This window comes from Hyperolius riggenbachi, chromosome 5, assembly GCF_040937935.1.
Source record: "Hyperolius riggenbachi isolate aHypRig1 chromosome 5, aHypRig1.pri, whole genome shotgun sequence".
NCBI lineage: Eukaryota > Metazoa > Chordata > Amphibia > Anura > Hyperoliidae > Hyperolius > Hyperolius riggenbachi.
The window spans coordinates 88799530-88815988 of NC_090650.1; the positions used below are offsets into that span (position 1 = coordinate 88799530).

At 44.4% G+C, this 16459-nt stretch overlaps 1 protein-coding gene across 4 annotated transcripts in view; it reads right to left on the bottom strand.

The window, feature by feature from the left end:
* Positions 1-852: 852 nt before the first annotated feature.
* Positions 853-16459, bottom strand: part of LOC137518305 (ATP-binding cassette sub-family B member 5-like) — a 96740-nt gene continuing 81133 nt past the window's right edge. For all 4 annotated transcript variants that reach the window (XM_068235974.1, XM_068235973.1, XM_068235972.1 and 1 more), the window contains 6 exons: positions 15891-16031; positions 14024-14180; positions 13741-13938; positions 8987-9193; positions 4666-4812; positions 853-2139 (listed from right to left, as the gene is read on the bottom strand). In XM_068235974.1, coding sequence (XP_068092075.1) covers positions 1942-2139; positions 4666-4812; positions 8987-9193; positions 13741-13938; positions 14024-14180; positions 15891-16031 — 1048 coding nt within the window. In that variant the 3' untranslated portion in view covers positions 853-1941. The remainder of the gene's footprint in view (positions 2140-4665; positions 4813-8986; positions 9194-13740; positions 13939-14023; positions 14181-15890; positions 16032-16459) is intronic.

Genomic DNA, 16459 nt, shown 5'->3' on the forward strand with positions numbered 1-16459 from the left:
AAATGGAACATCAGTGGCAGGCATTTCAGGGCTGACAGTGGGAGAAAAGAGGGGACCCAAAGGATGCGGAGGTGCCTCATGGATTATAGGGCACTGAGAAAAGCCCCAGGTAAGTAAAAAATCTGGGTGTGCTTTAGCATAAGTTGTTCTCTTGTTGGTGTAACTAATACAGTGTTCTCCCCAAGTCCGCCCGGCTAGTTCTGCTGAGCGCCCAGCTGTTATGGTTCTCTTGTCAGAGCAGCACATGCAGAGGAGGCGGGATCAACCACTTGGAGAACAGTGAATAATAATTAGGAGGCGGGATCAACCACTTGCAGCTCTCCAGTAGCAAAGGGAGAGTGAGTGAAAAAGGTTGTGAAAGTCTGTAAAAAAGATCATCTAATGTACCAGTGGACAGCGCTGCTGCCCCCTAGAGTTTGCTGCCCGAATTACCATCATGCAAAACTAAAGTGTAGAGAAACCGAGAGCCCAATATAGTGTAGTATGTTAAGCATAAATGAAGTAAAGGTTATCGTGAGAAAATTATACTCACAAACATGGGTTACCACACAGGCAACCACTGTATAGGCAGGTGAGGAGATTAGACCTGTCCTCACTCAGGGATAAGAAGTCGCTCTCTGTAGATGCGAAAGGGGGTAGATCACCCCTCCACCAGGGGTGGACACGGTATAGCAGTAGGAGAACAGAGGCGCCAGCAGGATAAAAAATGGGGACAAGACAGAATTTCAGCTATAGCAGGTGTAGCGCCTCACCTGCTATTGCTGAAATTCTGTCTTGTCCCCATTTTTATTGCCTGATGAAGCGGGCTGGGCCTGCGAAACGCGTTGCACTGTTTTGGGGTACTAATTAATAAATGTGACTACTATTCAGACAGTCTTTCGTGTCTGCTTTATGGAGGTAAGTCCACCACTTCCTCCCAGCAAATTTTAAAGTTTTTATCCACTTTTATCCTGCTGGCGCCTCTGTTCTCCTACTGCTATCATGCAAAACTAAATCATGTGATTCAGGCAGCAAACTCTAGGGGGCAGCAGCACTGTTCACCGGTACATTAGAGGATCTTTCTCACACACTCCTTTTGCTACTGCAGAAGACACACAGGAGGGAGAGCTGGGAGTGTGTGATCCCGCCTCCTAATTATTATTCACTGCTCTCCTGGCTGGCCCCGCCCTGCCTCTTCTGCACATACTGCTGCCCTGCCTTACTTTTTTGCTTGCTGGTTGCTGAAAAGTTATTCTAGCTGTAGCTGAATCAATGGTGTAGTGGGGTCTTGGGCAAGATACCAGCTTAGGCTCCCTAAGATACCTAGATTGCCTGTAGATAATTCACCGCGGTTGTCATGCGGAAGAGGACATACAGAAGTGCAACCTGTATACAGGGAAGAGGGGAGGAAAATAACAAAAATATTTCTTACAGGTAAAGCTTTGTACACACTGGCAGGGATCAGGACTTGATCACTCAATCCAGGGCGTGTCTGTACAGATGTGTCACTAGCCTCTAGGGAAGCAGCATGTTCTGTTGCCTGTGAGGGGGAGGACGGCACACAAGGCTCTTTTTACAACAGAATTACAAGAACAAACTGAATGAAGAAGCATAAAGGCTAAATACAGACAGCCAAGGTCATAGCCATCTTTGTAGAGTTATACATTAGGTAATATCCTAATTTTCATAAATAACTAAGTAATGTATGTCAGTTGTAAGGACAAGCGTAATCTGGCAGGCTTCAGATTGCTCGGTTTTTGGTTTAAGCCGTGCTGTGTATGCCCATCAGGACAGATCTCTTCTCGTGAATCGTTTCGTTCCAGATCTGCACCATATGACAGTACAGAGCTATCCTTGGCATCGGAGGGTGCTATTGGATCTTCAGATGGTCTTCCCAGTAGATTTCCTCTGCTATGACAAAGGCCATAGACTTATATCTGCGCTCTGAATATTTTGTGCGAATTACGTTATTGTCTGTGCATTCACAAGATCGAAGTACGCTCCGCGGCGTGCTAACAGCTGCTGATGGGTTCCGGATTCTATTATCCTGCCGTTCTTCATGACCACAATGAGATCGGCGTTCTGCACTGTAGACAGTCTATGGGCGATCATAATACAGGTCCTTCCTTGCCTGGCCTGATCCAGGGCTTGCTGGACAACCTGCATGTCATAGAAATTACTTGTCAGTAATACTTTCGACTTTTGATGAAGTCCAAACAAACCAGTAAATGCACAAATGAAATACAGTAGCATATATCAGCTCCCTGACCAGCCACAAGAACTGGAAAATGGACAAAGCCTTTCCCCCTGCCAGCTGACTGTACAGCGCAGGTCAGCAGCTAACTGATTAACCCACCATTTTGCTCTTCCCTTTTGTAGTTAAGACATTTACATTCAGTTATTTATAGAACAGGACCACTAATACAGAGGCTTCCCATGTGTCTGCAGACATGTGCCACTAATATCTCTGTAATCAATTACAAAGGTGACTTTATATCCGAAGCTGCCATTTTCGCCGTGAGAACACCAGTGTCTAACCCCTTTCAGTTCCGAGACTACCCCATTCAAATTCATGAAGTTTCCAGAGCAACAAGAGGAACCTGCACTGAGAAGAACATCACAAGCATGTAGGACTGAGATTGTTGGTGCATTCTGGGAGTATCTTCTCCAAGGCTGTTAGAGGGAGCTTATTGTTAGTTAGGAGTGGGGCGTACAGATCATTGGCCCCCCAGAAAAACATTGATAGGGCACTTAAATGTTCATATGCTTTCCCTTGCTTACCCCTGGTGACCCTCACAGCCTGGGAACCTGTCTTGCAACTTAACGGTCATAAAACAAGTGTGGACATCATCATTTTCACACCCATAACAAGTGTAGAAACAAAAATACCTGATCTGAAAGTCTCTATTTCGGAGGGAGTGAAGTAGTAGTTGGGGCCCCCTTACAGCTCTGGGAAGGGGCTGCTCTTCTGTAGTTATGCCCCTCGGTAGGTGGTTCTTTTCTGGTTTTACCAAGGGGAGAGTGTTAGCTTTGAAGGGCAGAATAGTATTTTAGTATTTAGCACCTGGATCATACTAGTTATGGCACCAAGAGATTGTAGTATGTTTTCTTTGGTGTTGGTTGGGGGATGATATGTTACACCAGGAGGAGCTATGGCAGACTTTCGGACTTGGAGCAATTTAGGTAGGTTTAGGCTGGAACTGCAATTTATTCTCAGATCGCACACATTTAACTCTCCCAACTGGGGTAAGAGGTGCCCATGTGTATCTACAATTGGGTTAAAAACACTTAAAATAGAATAAGAAGGTGGCTTACCTCAGTAATGACAACTTAATACAAAAATAACACACATTTTCACACATTTAATTTTTGTATGAAGCTGAAATATTGGCAAATATCACTGATATTTTACTGCATCACTTAAGTAGTAGAATATTGTCGATTTTACCAGTATTCTACTACTGCTATTTCACCAATTTTTTTTCAATTTTTAACGTCATGCCCAAATAAGCGCGCAGCATTTTCAAATGTACGCAGCTGCCTCAATTGTCAGTATTTGTTTATATATTCCCGTGCATATGTGAAGTATGAATAACATCCAAGTGAACAGATAAATGTACAAAAAATCTGAATGCCCATAAGGGCAAGCAGTGCAAGAAGCTTTTGTTAGACTTGCCCCCTTTTTAGGCTGCTTTCACAGTGGGACGTTACAGGCGCACGTTAGAGCAGCCTGTAACGCAGCCCAACTCACAGTAATTAAAAATCAATGGGCTGTTCACAGTGCCCACGTTGCGTTACAGTGTAACACTGGACGTTCAAAGAAAGTGCAGCATGCTGTGCGTTATACGCGGTTTTAGCTGCGTTAGACTGTTTGCACATGCTCAGTAAGGGGAGAGTCCGCTATTGTTCCTAGCCACATGGCTAATTAATATTCACTGCATTGTAGTGTTGTCCAGATCATGAACGATTTGGATCTTTGATCCGGAGTCGAATCATCCGGATCATCACAATGAAGGATTCGGTTCACAGTGGATGTCTGGAAGAAACGGGAACTGCAGCTTCTGTGCACAAGCACAATCTTCCTGCTGCATCTCTCCCTTCCCCATTAACACCCTCATTCTCCTGCACCTCTCACTCTGCTGCACCCCTGCTTCCTGCTTCAGTAGTAAAATGATTCAAAGATTCGGTTCAAAGATCCGGATCTTTTCAATGATCCGATTTGAATCATCCGAATCATTGAAAAGATCCGGACTTCCCAGGATAGCACCAAGAGCCTCATAACGCATCTCTATCTGACGTCCAACTTCACCACCACCATGCATTGCATTAGGGGCACGTTATGCGACCTTAACGTCCCCTAAAACGCAACGTCTTGGTGTGAAAGAGGCCTTAGGGTACAGGCATGTACAGTATAGTCATTTAAAAATAGGAAACAGAATGCGCTGATTCCTGTTAAAGTGCAGTTTGGGGTGGCAGCGATTTTTCCAGATCGATGGATGCGTCGCATTGACCATGCACAAACGTAATGGAGGTTCACGGATGACAGATCAGTTTTTACACGGATCAGTTTTTGATCCTTGCAGTGTGAATAGACCTGAACACTTAAACATGCTTGATTGGTTAAGGGCCCTTTCACACTGGGCCAGTGGGGGTATTTGTAGACACATTCTAATATGTTGCTCTTACCTTTTCACTTTCATTGTCCAAAGCTGAGGTGGCTTCATCAAGCAGCAATAGTTTAGGAGATCGGATAAGAGCTCGGGCGATGGCTATCCTCTGCTTCTGTCCTCCTGACAGCTGAGTTCCCTTTCCGCCCACCGACGTCTTATATTTCTATTGACAAGAGAAACATATCAGAAGCTTCCTTTAAATGTAGTATGATCTGTATCCCGGGCTCACAAATCTCACTGGAACTCTGTATCACAACTACTCAAAGATATCAGAATGTTAGGAAATGATCTTTGCTTCGACTCCTTTCCCATCAAGAACAGCAGATATCTAATAATGGGGCTATCCAGGGCAGAAAGATGGAACTATCTATGGCAGGCTATGGCTGTGATAGGTAAAGCCTTGCAGTAACTGATATTCTACTATCAACTTACAGAAAATCTGTAACAAAAAAAAAAAAACAGCCTCTGGGGGGGTACTTACCTCGGGAGGGGGAAGCCTCTAGATCAGGCATGGGCAAACTTGGCCCTCCAGCTGTTAAGGAACTACAAGTCCCACAATGCATTGAAGGAGTCTGACAGCCACAGTCATGACTCATAAAGGCAAATGCATTGTGGGACTTGTAGTTCCATAACAGCTGGAGGGCCAAGTTTGCTCATGCCTGCTCTAGATCCTAATGAGGTTTCCTTCACCCTCCTAAGCCACCGGGATCCAGCACTGTCTCCTCCGAAAATACAGCTGACAAGGATGTCTGTTGAGGCTCAATAGCGCCTGCAATATTTACCTACCGTGATCCTGTGTTATTGTGTTGTGTAACATTAGGGAGGCAGTGGTAGACCCACCATCCCCAAACAGACACCAAAGCTGTCGATTAATCAGCACAAAAATGTATTCACATACTGCGATTATAACAAACACGGTTCGCAAGTATATTCCCGTTTCCTCAGGCAATAACAGTTGTAGTATCACACAGCAAAAGGTCTAGTATATGCCTAGCACCTCTGTCACAGAGGCACTAGGCGTATACTAGACCTTTTGCTGTGTGATACTCCAACTGTTATTGCCTGAGGAAGTGGGAATTTACCTGCAAAACACGTTTGTTATAATCGCAGTATGTGAATACATTTTTGTGCTGATTAATCGACAGCTTTGGTGTCTGTTTGGGGATGGTGGGTCTACCGCTGCCTCCCTAATGTTTTAACATTTTTAGCATATTTTATCCTTTTGGCGCCTCTGTCCTCCTTCTACTATATCAGTGTCCACCGGAATGGAGGGGTGTTTATACCCTTAAAGGGGCACTATGGTTAAATTCTTTGTTTTTAAGTCACTGTAATATTTGTAGGTGTATGTAGAGCATAGTAGGTTACATGTAATGAGGCAGGTGACATTTTTTTTTTACACTGACATACTGCTTGATTACTTTTAGAGTCACGTCGGCAGATTTAGCTTACCGACGCGACTCAGGGCAATCCATTTAGTTGTAGGAGGCATCTGTACCTGCTGAGTTTTGTCGTTACTGGTTACCCCTGTGTGCTGCGCTGTATGGCTTGTTCCTAATCTCAACCGCACAATCTGCACGTTACACAAATCCCCCATCCGCCGTAAAGAGCAGAATTTCTTCTGCTGCGCACACTGGACTACATCATCCCTCCTTGGTGGGACGCAACTGCCGTGTGAGGAGGAACGCTGTGCAGCAAGGACCCCTGTAGCGAAGCTGGCAATGAAACGGACACCTATTGTTGCCAGCTTCGCTACAGGGGTCCTTGCTGCGCAGCGTTCCTCCTCACACGGCAGTTGCGTCCCACCAAGGAGGGATGATGTAGTCCAGTGTGCGCAGCAGATGAAATTCTGCTCTTTACGGCGGATGGGGGATTTGTGTAACGTGCAGATTGTGCGGTTGAGATTAGGAACAAGCCATACAGCGCAGCACACAGGGGTAACCAGTAACGACAAAACTCAGCAGGTACAGATGCCTCCTACAACTAAATGGATTGCCCTGAGTCGCGTCGGTAAGCTAAATCTGCCGACGTGACTCTAAAAGTAATCAAGCAGTATGTCAGTGTAAAAAAAAAAAATGCCTCATTACATGTAACCTACTATGCTCTACATACACCTACAAATATTACAGTGACTTAAAAACAAAGAATTTAACCATAGTGCCCCTTTAAGCAGTGGCTGGATAGTGTAATGGTTAAGGGCTCTGCCTCTGACACAGGAGACCTGGGTTCAAATCTCGGCTCTGCCTGTTCAGTAAGCCAGCACCTATTTCAGTAAGGAGATTCTTGGGCAAGTCTCCTTAACACTGCTACTGCCTACTGAGTGCGCTGTAGTGGCTGCCTCGCAAGCGCTTTGAGTCCGACAGGAGAAAGGCGCTATACAAAAACTGCCATTATTATTGCCTGATCTACAGAGATCGACATCTTAGTCCTGAGTGGGGACGGGCCTAATCTCCCCATCTGCTTTTACAGTGGTTGCCTGTACGGTAACCCTGGCTTGTAAGTATAATTGCTTACAATTTTTAATTTTTCACTTTATTCCAATACTTACTACACTATATTGGGCTCTCGGTTTCCCTCCTTCTTATATTCATAATCACATATAGTGGTAGTAAAAGGAAAAAAAAACATCCTTCCCCTTATCAGACCTTATGGAGAGCGAGGGGTCGGGTGACGGTGACGGGCCGGCAAAAAGAATGTTTAACTACTTTGGCCTCCTGGACGTACTAGCTCCTGGACGTACTAGGCGCTCCCGGCCCGCGGTTCATAGGCCGGGCAATCAGTGAATCGGGCTATGGTGCCCGATCACTGATTCCTCTCCCCCACAGAAAAAGCGACAGCTTCTCTCGGAAGCTTCGCTTTTTCTGGCTGTTGCGTGCCCCATGCGTCTATAAGCGTATGTTACGCTTAGAGTGACATCATGTAGACAAACTCATGGCCGCCATCTTGTGGCCAAAAAGTAAAACTACAACAAAAAGTAAAAAAAATAAAACTCAACACACATTTACATTAAGAAACTACTGTTTACATTCCACCCTCCCAAAAAATACCCAAATAAAATGTTTAATATAAAAAACCAAAACATTACAATGAAAAAACAAAAACATGTAAATATTTCCCTAAGGGTCTAAACTTTTTAAATATCAATGTAAAGATGAAATATTTCCATATTTTTTTTATTTTAAACTTGTAAATAGTGATAGATGCAAAACGGAAAATATGCACCTTTATTTCCAAATAAAATATTGTCGCCATACATTGTGATAGGGACATAATTTTAATGGTGTTATAACCGGGACATATGGGCAAATACAATACGTGAATTTTAATTATGGAGGCATGTATTATTTTAAAACTATAATGGCTGAAAACTGAGAAATAATGCATTTTTTCCGTTTTTTTCTTATTCTTCCTGTTAAAATGCATTTACAGTAAAGTGGCTCTTCGCAAAATGTACCATCCAAAGAAAGCCTAATTGGTGGCGGAAAAAACAAGATATAGATCAGTTCATTGTGATAAGTAGTGATAAAGTTATAGGCTAATGAATGGGAGGTGAACATTGCTCGGATGCATAAAGTGAAAAAGACTGAAGACTGAAGTGGTTAATAGTGCCCATACATGGTACAATAAAAACGTCATATTTTCCCGCTTATTCGACCAAAATGATAGACTCGAAAATAATCTTTTATTTAAATAATCTAATCGAAGAAAAATTAAAAAATTGTACCATGAATGGGCACCATAAAACACTCTCTCCTTCCTTCTGCACACTGTCCTGCTTGAATAAACAATGCACACTATGCTGACAGGAGTGTCTTGTGCAAGAGCAGATCATTGAATCAGACTGACTGAAATCCAACTGTCACAAGACACTCCTGTCAGCATAGCGTGCATTATTTATTGCTCGTCATTGGCACCCGATACCCTAGTTCTCCATGAGGTCTGATAGTCTGAAGGATGTTTTTATTTCCTTTTACTACCACTATAAGTCATTACGAAGTCCCTTCTTCTATGGGGAGATTTGCAATCACAGACCCTTCCCACTTTGGGAACTGATCTTCAGCCAATTCCTGGCCTGCAATCGCAACTAACGAGTGGGTGGAATACTCTGTCTCTCTTATTGGTCAGATGGGTCACATGATGTTTTCCAACATCCTGTAGTTAGGACCAGCTAGCCTGGGGCAAGCAGTCAGCCACAGCTCAACACAAAGACACAGGATTTTTGTATAAACAGCACCTGTGATGTGAGTGCAAAGCAGGGCAAGGTATAAAGCAGCAATCCATTATCCCTTTATAAACAGGCCCCGAAACAACTGTTATTGGCACAATAGTAATAAGGATACCTCTGGCAGCTGTTCTATGAAAGCGTGAATATTTGCAGCTTTGGCGGCCTGCTGTATCTCCTCCATGGACACCAGGCGGGAGTTGTCCCCATAGGCGATATTCTCAGCAATGCTGCAGTCAAACAGCACAGGCTCCTGGGAGACGATGCCAATCTGTGAGCGGAGCCACTGGACATTCATCCTTTTCACGTCAATACTGTCAAATAACTGTGATAAAGGAAACAGAAGTGTTACTATTACTCAATTAAAATACATACAGTACAGTACAGTCCTACTAAAACAGGCTTTTGATTAAAGGGAATTCGTTACTTTTTTAAACTAAAAAAACAGATACCCGGATCGGGCTCAGCTATTTGTGCCAGAACCCGAGCAGTAAGCCACTACTACACGTGCACGCAGGGCCAAAAAGCTATTGTCAATGGACTTTAAAGGGGGTCACTCCTCTGGGGCAGGGCTGAAGGGGAGGACGACAGAAGCCTCTTTAGGATCCAAAGGCTTCCCCCTCCTGAGGTAAGTGCCCCCCAGGAACACTTTTCCACTTCAGGGTCTCTTTAGAACATTTTACTAAAGGAAACATGATGGCATTTTTAAAATACTGGCATATGATATGAATACATTCGATCTGAACCACGCTTACTGCACGGATCATGCAGTGATGAAAGTAAATGGGCAACAGGCAGTGCGCACGACAGGAGCGCAGTGCAGTGCAGCGCAGACCAACGAGAATCCCAGTGACGTACTTCCTGGCACTAGCCAGGGGACGGGCATATGCATATGACTGTGTTGCCGCACCATGGCGCAGGGTCATATAAAGCCTTATATTTGCATTGCGATGCAGTGCAAGCACAAATCCAGTGTAACACCTGCCAAATACAAACCCGGAACCAGGGCTGGTCCTAGACTTTTTGCTGCCTGAGGCAAACTTGTGAGGATGCCCCCCCCCCCTCATTTGGAATGATCATACAGCAACTGACATTTTACACTGCTTCATTTAATGTTCTCACATGACATGCTGCAGCTCAACACAATAACACACTTAGAGTTGAGCTGAAATTTTCGTAATTTCGCATTACTATAATTACGCATGCGAAATTTGCGATTACGATGCGAAATTAGCGTAGCGAAATTGCCATTAAAATCGTAATTTTAAATACCGTAGGCGTAATTTTCAACGCGAAATTTCGCGTTTCGTTCATGCCGTAATTTCGCATTAAACGCTACCGTAATTTCGCGTTAAACCGTAACGCTCCGTATAATATAAAAAAGCCGCCGACTTTAAGGGTTAATAGCAAAGCCCCCTTAAATGCTAAGAGCCTCAAATTTGGAGAATATATTAAGGAGATCAGGAGGAATAAGAGGAAAATTTTTTTTTTCAAAAAGACCTTATAGTTTTTGAGAAAATCGATGTTAAAGTTTCAAAGTAAAAATATATACATTTAAAAACCCGCCGACTTTAACGGTTAATAGCAAAGCCTGCTTAAAGTTTAGGAACACCAAATTCCTAGGGTATATTAAGGGGATCAGTGGGAATAAGAGGAAAAAATTTTTTTTCAAAAAGACCTTATAGTTTTTGAGAAAATCGATTTTTAAGTTTCAAGGACAAAAATGTCTTTTAAATGCGGAAAATGTCAGGTTTTTTTTGCACAGGTAACAATAGTGTATTATTTTCATAGATTCCCCCAAGTGGGAAGAGTTTTACTTACTTCGTTCTGAGTGTGGGAAATATAAAAAAAAAACTACGTGGGGTCCCCCCTCCCAGACCTCTTTAACCCCTTGTCCCCCATGCAGGCTGGGATAGCCAGAATGCGGAGCACCGGCCGTGTGGGGCTCCGCACCCTGACTATACCAGCCCGCATGGTCCATGGATTGGGGGGTCTCGGAAGGGGAGGGGCAGCCAAGCTTTCCCCTCCCCCTCCGAGCCCTTGTCCAATCCAAGGACAAGGGGCTCTTCTCCACCTCCGATGGGCGGTGGAGGTGGAGGCCGCGATTTCCTGGGTGGGGGGTTCATAGTGGAATCTGGGAGTCCCCTTTAAAAAGGGGTCCCCCAGATGCCCACCCCCCCTCCCAGGAGAAATGAGTATAGAGGTACTTGTACCCCTTACCCATTTCCTTTAAGAGTTAAAAGTAAATAAACACACAAACACATAGAAAAAGTATTTTAATTGAACAAAAAACATAACCACGAAAAAAGTCCTTTAATATTCTTAATTAACCATTAATACTTACCTGTCCCTTTAAATAAATGATCCCACGCAATATCCTCGGAAATGTTATTACAATGTAACAACTTTGTTACATTGTAACTATGCCGCACCCGACGTCACTCACCGCCGCCGCCGCCACCACGTCTGTGCTGCAGGACCCGACAGAGCTCTGAGCTATAGCTCAGAGCTCTCGAAAGCATCTTTGTATTTGGGCTCCAGGGAGCCCCATTGGTCCTTAGCAGACCAATGGGGTTCCTTCTGATTTGAAGGAACCCCATTGGTCTGCTAAGGACCAATGGGGCTCCTTGGAGCCCAAATACAAAGATGCTTTAGAGAGCTCTGAGCTATATAGCTCAGAGCTCTGTCGGGTCCGTGCAGGACGCTAAGTCCCCGCCGGCTCCGCTGCCCTCCCCGCCTCTCCCACATGTCACCCACATGTCACCCACATGTGGGTGACATGTGGGTGACAGATGTGGGCGGGGTGGACAGCGGGAGCTGCGGGGACTTAGCGTCCTGCACGGACGCGTATGCGGCGGCTGAGCGGCGAGTGGCGTCGGGTGCGGCGTAGTTACAATGTAACAAAGTTGTTACATTGTAATAACTTTGTTACATTGTAACTGATAGAACATTTCCGAGGATATTGCGTGGGATCATTTATTTAAAGGGACAGGTAAGTATTAATGGTTAATTAAGAATATTAAAGGAATTTTTTCGTGGTTATGTTTTTTGTTCAATTAAAATACTTTTTCTATGTGTTTGTGTGTTTATTTACTTTTAACTCTTAAAGGAAATGGGTAAGAGGTACAAGTACCTCTATACTCATTTCTCCTGGGAGGGGGGGTGGGCATCTGGGGGACCCCTTTTTAAAGGGGACTCCCAGATTCCACCATGAACCCCCCACCCAGGAAATCGCGGCCTCCACCTCCACCGCCCATCGGAGGTGGAGAAGAGCCCCTTGTCCTTGGATTGGACAAGGGCTCGGAGGGGGAGGGGAAAGCTTGGCTGCCCCTCCCCTTCCGAGACCCCCCAATCCATGGACCATGCGGGCTGGTATAGTCAGGGTGCGGAGCCCCACGCGGCCGGTGCTCCGCATTCTGGCTATCCCAGCCTGCATGGGGGACAAGGGGTTAAAGAGGTCTGGGAGGGGGGACCCCACGTCGTTTTTTTTTTATATTTCCCACACTCAGAACGAAGTAATTAAAACTCTTCCCACTTGGGGGAATCTATGAAAATAATACACTATTGTTACCTGTGCAAAAAAAACTGACATTTTCCGCATTTAAAAGACATTTTTGCCCTTAAAAATTAAAAAAATCGATTTTCTCAAAAACTATAAGGTCTTTTTGAAAAATTTTTTTTTCCTCTTATTCCCACTGATCCCCTTAATATATGCTAGGAATTTGGTGTTCCTAAACTTTAAGCAGGCTTTGCTATTAACCGTTAAAGTCGGCGGGTTTTTAAATGTATACATTTTTACTTTGAAACTTTAACATCGATTTTCTCAAAAACTATAAGGTCTTTTTGAAAAAATTTTTTTCCTCTTATTCCTCCTGATCTCCTTAATATATTCTCCAAATTTGAGGCTCTTAGCATTTAAGGGGGCTTTGCTATTAACCCTTAAAGTCGGCGGCTTTTTTATATTATACGGAGCGTTACGGTTTAACGCGAAATTACGGTAGCGTTTAATGCGAAATTACGGCATGAACAAATAACCATTGTAATGCGAAAATTACGCGAAAATTACGCTTACGTGAAATTTCGCGAAATCCTTCTTCATTACGATTATGTACTTACGGCCATAATCGTAATTACACTAATTACGCGAAATTTCGCGAAATCTTAATTAGGTCATTACGCTCATCTCTAAACACACTGGCTGGCTATGAGTCTGTGACAAACAAACTGCTCACCCTCAGCCACTCCATTCCTCCTCAGTCAGGACAGCAGTGCTCATTCCTCCCTTCTGTTGTGCAAGTCAAATGGAAAACTGCTGCTCTCCTGCCTCCCCCCTCCTCACTCACTCTCAGACCCCTCACACAGCACAACAACCTGCTTTTCCCCAGTGATGACCTATTCCCCTCGCTCGCTTTCTTCTCGCTTTTCCTCCTACTCTGACTGCATGCTGTAAGTGTAAACACACAGTACAAACATGCTGCCCCTACAATCTCTGTGCCCGATGCAAGTGTTTCACCTTGCTTCATGAGAGAACCAACCCTGCCTGTAACTTTAAAAAAGTCGTCTACTCACCTAAGTAGAGGGAAGCCTCTGGATGGTCCAGCGGTTTCCCATGTCCTCCTCCACCCCACCGCTGCTGGCCGAGACCCTCTTCTTGTTTGAGGCCGTGCTCCCATCCATGTACAAACACGGCCCTACTGCAGTAGGCTCTTGTCAGATATTCAGAGGAACCCTGCGCAGGAACGGTGGACTCCTGGATGGATCAGGAAGTCTCTGAGCTCTCCAGAGGGTTCCCGCTACTTAGGTAAGTATCTAACTTTTTTTAACGTAATAATTACAATTTAACCCCTAACCAACAGAGTTAACGAAACTCACCACTGCCCCCTGGAGGGGATCGTAGAACCTCTGCAGAAGCTGGACAGAAGTACTCTTTCCACATCCACTACTGCCCACAAAAGCCACAGTCTGACCACTGGATATTTTAACCGTTAATTCTTGAATCACTGGCACATCTGGACGAGATGGATAGTTAAAGGTGACCTTACGCAACTCTAAATTTCCTTGAAACATTTCCTACAGAAAATAAAAACGATGTTAACCTTAGAAACATAAATACAACATATTAAGAATAAGGGCAATAGGGTAGTTTTGCACTTACTGGTTTTTCTCCTTCCTTGCTGTAGCTGTCTATGGCTGGCTCAGAATGGAAGAGGGCAAACAAGTGAGAAGCTGCAGACTTGGCTTTAGCATAGTCAGGAGCGAATGACAATGTCTGTCCTACTGTCATAGCACCATAAGCCACAAGGGAGAACACACTGTATCAAAATAAAAAAATAAAAAACATTTCATAATATTGCTATTTTTATTATGCTTTATTGTCAAAGTAGCAGCCTATCACACAACACTGTAAAGCAACAGTTAAATGCAAGACAATCCCACCCCCCAAAAAATAAAACTTGAAGGGAAGACATTGCCCCATCTGACAATCATTCCTAATCACGGTGTTTATTAATTTATATAGCGTTGACATCTTCCACAACGCTTTACACCGCATAAAGTCATGTCACTGACTGTTCCGAAGGGGGGCTGACAATCTAATCCCTACCATGACCATATGTCTGTAGCAGCATTCAGAAAACTTTGGAAAATGGTAACTTTGTACCACATGAAGCACCGTACAAGGCATGTCACCCAGCAGGCATCGGGACTACGGTAAATCCCTCGGGTGACATTGAGGGGCCAAGGCTGCAGGCTAGAACAGAGCAGCTAAAAGAAGCGCAAGCTAATTTGGGGGCCCACTATATAGTACCATGCCTGGTGCTGAGGCTTAACGTGGGCCACCCGCTTTGCAAACTTTTGCACCAACTTTTTGTAGCTGCTCTTTGCATAGCAGGTGGCCCGTCATTCGCTTTTTTAGCAGGCACCCTTTTGACGCCGGTAGTTACAGTGAACCTCCGTACTAAAAATCTACTCAGCAGCACTGAAAAGGCTTGGTGTTTCTTTAACAGTTTCACAGCATCAGAACTTTTTCTTACATAAGCGGCAAGCCTCATTTTTAGCTGTAAAGAAGCTAAGCTCAAAGAAAACTGCCCGGGCAATTTTCCCTTGATGCTGTGCCAAGCATGATGGGATGTCCTATGCTGCTGTTCTCATTGCCTAGCAACTTGGAGGGGTGATCAGGACACAGGACAGTTAGAACAGTGTCTCATGCTCCCTGTCACCTCCTTTCAACCAAAAAGATGGCTGCCCTCTTGAAATCAAACATTTGCCTGTTCTTTTAAAACAGGGTGGGTAAGAGATTATATTACCTATCTATTTTAATTAACATAATTTATGTAACTTAATGACAGTATGTTTGTTTAGGCTGAAGTTCCTCTTTAAGGTACGGCGGGGGGGTGAAGGTTAAGTGGCTGTAGGGTAAAGGCTTGTTGCTCATCGAGGGGAGGGTCTAAGGTCAGGCACTACCGGGGAAGGGGGGGGGGGGGTGTTAAGATTAGGCACTACCAGAGTTGTTCTCTGTGAGAGTAGGGACAGGTTAGATTATAGTCAAATATCTGAAATTATTACCAATATTTCACTGTATGAAAAAGGTACTGAATTATCTGTACATTTTCCGATATTCTACTACCAGCTATTTTCTGCACCCTTCATAGTGATACATTTTTTTTGTTTTTGTCCAAGCCCAAATTAGCTTGCGGTGCTTTCAAATGTACGAAGCTAGCAATGTGTACTCTTGCTCTGCGGGGAGGAGGGCGAACGGATGGCACACGAGTAGCACTGCACGGCAGGCAAAGTGAGCGGGAAGAACAATGCACTCGACCAGGGCTCAGCTGAGTCCATTCAGCAGGCTGACCAAGGCTAAGGAAGCTGTACACGCACTGGATTCTGGGGAGAGGAGGGCACTATTGGCCACCTCAGCTGAGTTTCATCTAGTGTGTGTTCAAGGCTTTAGTATCAAGACATGTTTATATGTGAAATAGCTACATTAATAACAGAAGGCAATAAAAAATGCAGCAAATACTTACATATAGACTTCTTCTACATTCATCCTTCCCGCTTCTATCAGATAAGCTCCAAAGCGGTAACTTGCGGCGTAGGTGAAATGTATGAATGACTGACTGAAGGCAAAGCAGATGCCGTATACCTGAGCCCTTCGCTGAGAATTCCTGAAAAAGAAGCATGAAGGAAGAAAAGACACATCACTAAGTGCTGACTGATCAGACGCACTGGTAGAGTAATATATTGTTCTTTAGCGATAAAATACTTAAAGGATCACTATCGCAAAAAATTGCTGTTTGTCTTTAATTGTTATATCTATGACAAGTAGTCTGTCCAGGGACGTAACTACAGGGAAGCAGCCCCTGCAACTCAGGGGGCCCAGAGCTGTAAGGGGGCTCCAACAATTATTTCATTGCCTCAGATAAAGGAGTCCAGCCTTCAGATCAAGTGTTTGTGGCTACACTTGTCATGGGTGTGAAAATCATGATGTCTACACTCGTTTTATGACCCTTGTGAGATGGGCCCCCTAGCTGTGAGGGTCACCAAGGGGAAGGCAAGTGAAACGGTGTGAATATAGGGGGCCCAATCAAAGTTC